General features: G+C 47.2%; 1 protein-coding gene across 1 annotated transcript; it reads left to right on the top strand.

Annotated features, from left to right (window-relative positions):
• Positions 1 to 3010: 3010 nt before the first annotated feature.
• Positions 3011 to 4090, top strand: LOC116095292 (olfactory receptor 13C7-like). Its single transcript, XM_031376759.1, has one exon. The coding sequence runs from the start codon at positions 3079 to 3081 to the stop codon at positions 4033 to 4035; it is 957 nt and encodes a 318-aa protein (XP_031232619.1). The 5' UTR covers positions 3011 to 3078; the 3' UTR covers positions 4036 to 4090.
• Positions 4091 to 5069: the final 979 nt, after the last annotated feature.

Here is a 5069-nt window from a genome sequence, read left to right as displayed (position 1 = left end):
AAAAAAAAACTACACACACACAAAAAAAAAAAGAAAAAAAAACCACTCCCACAGTTCTCTAAACAATGATTGCAGATAGTGATCTGTAAATTCAAACCCTTCCTGCCCCCTTATCCACACATCCCTTTGCTGTGGGAAGGGTTTCCTTTTCATCCCAAATCCTTAGTAGCCAGCCCAGAGCCTACGTGGAGCCAGAGGACACTGGGGCAAAACAACCCTCAGCTCTTAGCCTCTAAGAGCTTAAGCAGCAGGCTGGAGCATCAGAGAACTATGTGGCTGCATCAGCTATGGTGAACCATCACCCTCTTGTGGTCAAAGCACAGTTAGGCCGTTGTTAGTCCCCTATTCATGGGAAGACAAGCAAACACAGGAGGACAGAGGGTAGGAACTTTCTTTTACATTCCTTTCCAGAAAGAGTTCAGATTCACATAGAACTGTCTGCAACTCTTTAATTGGACTTGTGGAACACAGGCCCTAAATTCCTGTGAGGCCTTTCGGCAAACTTTAAATTGCATCTGGGATTAAGACTGGCTCCCAAACAACTAGAACACTAAACTTTTCCAGGATCCTTGATAGGCCCTCTGGAGAGCCAGGTAAAGGGCAGAGGGCAGAAAGCACAGAACTCAGGCTAGACACAACTCTAGCAGCCACTGGCAAGTGACACCTCAGCTGTCTTTCCCATTGCTTTTTCACTGGACATGGGATGGGGCAGCTAGTGCAGGGAGCAACACAAGCCCCTCCCCCACCGCCACAGCCAACCATATCTCGCTGTGCCCTCAGATAGGACGACTATCTCCCAAGACAATTAAACAGAATCTCTGCGTATTCCAGGCCAAAAGACAAGGCTGGGCGAGGGCAAGCGCAGTATAAGTCATTGAAACCATCTTTTTTATCCCAAACCCAGAGAGCTTCCAGCATCCTCCTCAGCAGGACAGCGTCTGCTGGGTGAGCTCCCATCCCCACCATGGACTTGCCTGCCCTCTGGAGACAGTCAGGGCTCTCACTGTGTCCACACCTTCTTCAGGTAGGTGAGAGGAGGAGCAGAGATGGGATCTGAGGACAGATGGAATAAAAGGCTAGACCTTGGTTCTGGCTTCCACCTCGCTCAGGTTCTTCATAGAGGAGAAGGAGCAGGCATATCCAGGATGTCTCAGCTGGTGCAGGGGTGAGACAGAGTGAGGGGCCATTGTAGAGGGGCAAGGATAAAAGAAAGGCTCTGCTTAATGTCAGGCTGACTGTCTAATTATCAAGGCTGGTGAGAGAATGAGAGATGTTAGCTATGTATCAAGTGCTGAAAACAACTGGGACACGGGTTTTTTTTTTTTGGAAGACTCATAGAGTAAAGGAAGAGAAGTTACTTTACAGCGTCCCTGCCTGGCTCACACCTCCATGCATAGAGCTGTCCCTGCTGTGGCTCACATACCTCCATGCATAGAGCTGTCCAGGCCACAGCTCACACCTCCCATGCACAGCTGTAACATCTCTGAAAACAGAACTCTTTTTCTTTGACTACTGATGCCTCCAGTTCAGCTGCTCGGACAACTGCACAAGAAGAGCCCCAAATTGGGTTTGGTTTCTCTCACCCATCTTTCCTAGCAACGGGGTAATAGTGAAAGATACCCCACTCAAAGCCCTGCTACAGGGCAGATTTCTTAGAGGAAGGTTTGGTACATCTATTGCTTATGAATGTCCTAGGGAGAGTGAGAAGGACCAAAGCTTCTCAACTGGACCTTTACATCCTCAGTAGACACATTCTGACACAAATGCTGGACAAGAACATGCAGTGATGAGGGACAGGCTAGGGGACAGTGCAGAACCACCTGGGCCAGCCTGGCCTATGGTTCTTTCAGAGTTTCAGTTCCTCTTGTTTTAAAGCCTCTCTGTCTCTGTCTCTGTCTTTGTCTCTGTCTCTGTCTCTGTCTCTGTCTCTCTCTGTCTCTCTCTGTGCACACATGTGCACTCGCATGTGCTCACGGGTGCGCAAACACATGCCATGGTGCTCATGTGAGGTCAGAGAACAGCTTGAAGGAGTTGCTTCTCTCTTTCCATCCTATGGGTCCCAGGAATTGAACTCTCCTCAGGCTTGGTGACAAGTCTCCACCCACTGAACCATCTCTCTGGCCCCACTTCCTAATCTTTAACTGGAGAAGTCAAGGTTTAAGGTTGTCTCTAATGTACAGGTCTGTAGTTCTGTTCCTGCAGCGTGTTCTACATGTGGTTACCTCCTTGCACAAGACCTCTGTATGCCTGGAACTGTTTTCCCTACTTTGGAGAAGGTGTTATGATGACACTGCAGTGGCTTTGATGGTCAAGTTAGGTACATGGCTTGAGTTAGAAGCTGCAACTTAGAAAACTTCTCCAAAGCACAGAGTCCAGTCACAAGGCACTTGTTCTTCATAGGCACAGAGCAGACTGGACTTACTGTTGAGCTATGGAAGAGGGGCTAAGGCCGTGCTTCTGTAAAGACCACCATGCCCAGCAGCCCCCAGACTCTACTGATAGTGCAACCCAGGGAGAGCATCCATCAGATTCATAAGAAATGAAGTACAAGCACCGTGCAATAAACAGAAATTCTGGCTAGACTCTGATCTGCCTGGCCACCGTATTCCCTCTCTGTGAAGCTAACTTATCACCATAGTGTTATTGTGAGGGAATAGAATCAGATCTACAGGAGTGAGAGAGACTACCCCATAGCTAACATTACCAAGAGTGACAGCAGCCCAGGAGGGGGCAGAAACACTCTGGGACAGGCAGGGGCAGCTGTGTAGCATCCTACAGGCTCCTCCTTCATGGTTTTCCTATAGTCCTGCATCCATGAATAGACACATCCCTTCCTCCAGGCATGCTGGCTCCACTGGCCTGACTATATCATGTCCCTCCATCTATCACAGTTGGCTATCAGGGGCCTTTCCTGTGAGAACCAATGCATTCTGACCTCTCAGGCACTTAGTAGTGTCTATCCCTTCAACACTGACTTTACATTTAATTACACATTCTAGAACCATGCCCACATCCTGATCCTGATGAGCAAGTGCTTGCTGTCTTTTCTTTTCTCAAGACGGGAAGAGAACATGAGACATGGAAGGAGCCAATCAGTCCACACTAGCTGAATTTGTGTTGCTGGGGTTGTCAGATCACCCAACACTGGAGAAAACCTTTTTTGTGCTCATCCTGCTGATGTACCTGGTGATCCTGCTGGGCAACAGGGTCCTCATCCTGGTGACCATCCTCGACTCCCACCTGCACACGCCCATGTACTTCTTCCTGGGCAACCTCTCCTTCCTGGACATCTGCTACACTACCTCCTCGATCCCCTTGGTCCTGGATGGTTTTCTCAGTCCCAGGAAGACCATCTCCTTCTCAGGCTGTGCCGTGCAGATGTTTCTCTCCTTTGCCATGGGAGCCACGGAGTGTGTGCTCCTGGGCATGATGGCGTTTGACCGTTATGTGGCCATCTGCAACCCCCTTAGATACCCAGTGGTCATGAGCAAGGCTGCCTATGTGCCCATGGCCGCCGGCTCCTGGGTGGCTGGTGGTACCAACTCCTTGGTGCAGATCTCCCTTGCAGTGCAGTTGCCCTTCTGTGGGGACAATGTCATCAATCACTTCACTTGTGAGATCCTGGCAGTCTTAAAGCTAGCCTGTGCTGACATCTCCATCAATGTCATCAGCATGGGGGTAGCCAATGTGATCTTCCTGGGGGCCCCAGTCCTCTTCATCTTTGTCTCCTACATCTTCATCCTCTCCACCATCCTGAGGATCCCCTCTGCTGAGGGGAGGAAGAAGGCCTTCTCCACCTGCTCCGCCCACCTCACTGTGGTGATCGTCTTCTATGGGACCATCCTCTTCATGTACGGGAAGCCCAAGTCTAAGGATCCACTGGGGGCAGATAAACAGGATGTTTCAGACAAACTCATCTCCTTATTTTATGGGGTGCTGACCCCCATGTTGAACCCCATCATCTACAGCCTGAGGAACAAGGATGTGAAGGCGGCTGTGAAGAATCTGGTGGGTCAGAGATGTCTAATTCAGTGATAGTGAGGAAGTGGGTTATTTCCCAGTTTTGTGAACGTCAAGGCTCGGCGGGGAAGGATCACTTATTCACCATAGCCTTGCTCGCTAACCCTATACATCAGTTTGGACTGAGTTCTTTGTGAGTAACTGAAGCTGGACCATGAACACTTCAGAATAAAGACCCTGGTTGTACAAAATGGCCTAGAACCAAGGAAAAACTGCTGTGAAAATAAAGTGTTCTTTGTACACCAATGGAATAAGCAATAAAAACTGCAAAAAATATACTTCTCTCTATGTCAGTAAAGTCTAGCTGGGATGTGTATGCCAGGTCTTTTTTTTCTCCTACTGTACAATTGGAAAGACACTGTGAGAAGAACTCGGTGCTTGGTTTATTTAGACTCTTGCTATGTGACCCAAGCCGGTCTGGAATACATAATCTTCCTCCATGCTTACACCACTTCCAAAGTTTCCCCCTCACCCTTTTCAGTCAGTTCCCACCTCTGATCCTATGAAACTCCTAAGTAAATTCTAGAAAGTTTTCTTTTCTCTATAAATTTCAGATAATAGAGTACGTATTTACTTTTACATCTGGTCTTTTTTTTCTTTTCCACATTCATGTTTTAGATATTTTGTCCAGTGGTAGTACATATTAACAAAAAAAAGGGCCATGAGTTCAAGAAGGGAACACAGAAGGGGAGGGGAGAGGGGTAGGGAAGGAGAGGGGAGAGAGATGAGAAGGGGGAGGAAGAGGGGTAGATATGATACAAATACAGTATATTCATGTATAAAATTCTCAAAAAATTTTTAAAAAACGTTTGATATATCTAAAGCAGAGTTCAAATGGAGTGTTAAAATTTTAAAAACATGCCAGGATTTATGACCCAACTTTTCACTTTTACAAGCTAGAAAAATAAAAAAGTAATCTAATGTGGTAAAAGGAAATTATAATTCGAACAAGCACAGGGAAGTGAGAAAAGGGCAATAGAAAACATTAACAAATCCAAATAGATATTATAGAAGACAACAATGTTGATAAATCCTGAGCATGACTCAGA

This window comes from Mastomys coucha, unplaced genomic scaffold (genome assembly GCF_008632895.1).
Source record: "Mastomys coucha isolate ucsf_1 unplaced genomic scaffold, UCSF_Mcou_1 pScaffold18, whole genome shotgun sequence".
In the NCBI taxonomy this organism is placed as follows: Eukaryota; Metazoa; Chordata; class Mammalia; order Rodentia; family Muridae; genus Mastomys; species Mastomys coucha.
This window is presented reverse-complemented; position numbering and strand designations above follow the sequence as displayed.

Bases quoted from the DNA above. Each gene is read 5' to 3' on its own strand.
- LOC116095292 (XM_031376759.1), top strand. From the start codon at position 3,079: ATGGAAGGAGCCAATCAGTCCACACTAGCTGAATTTGTGTTGCTGGGG.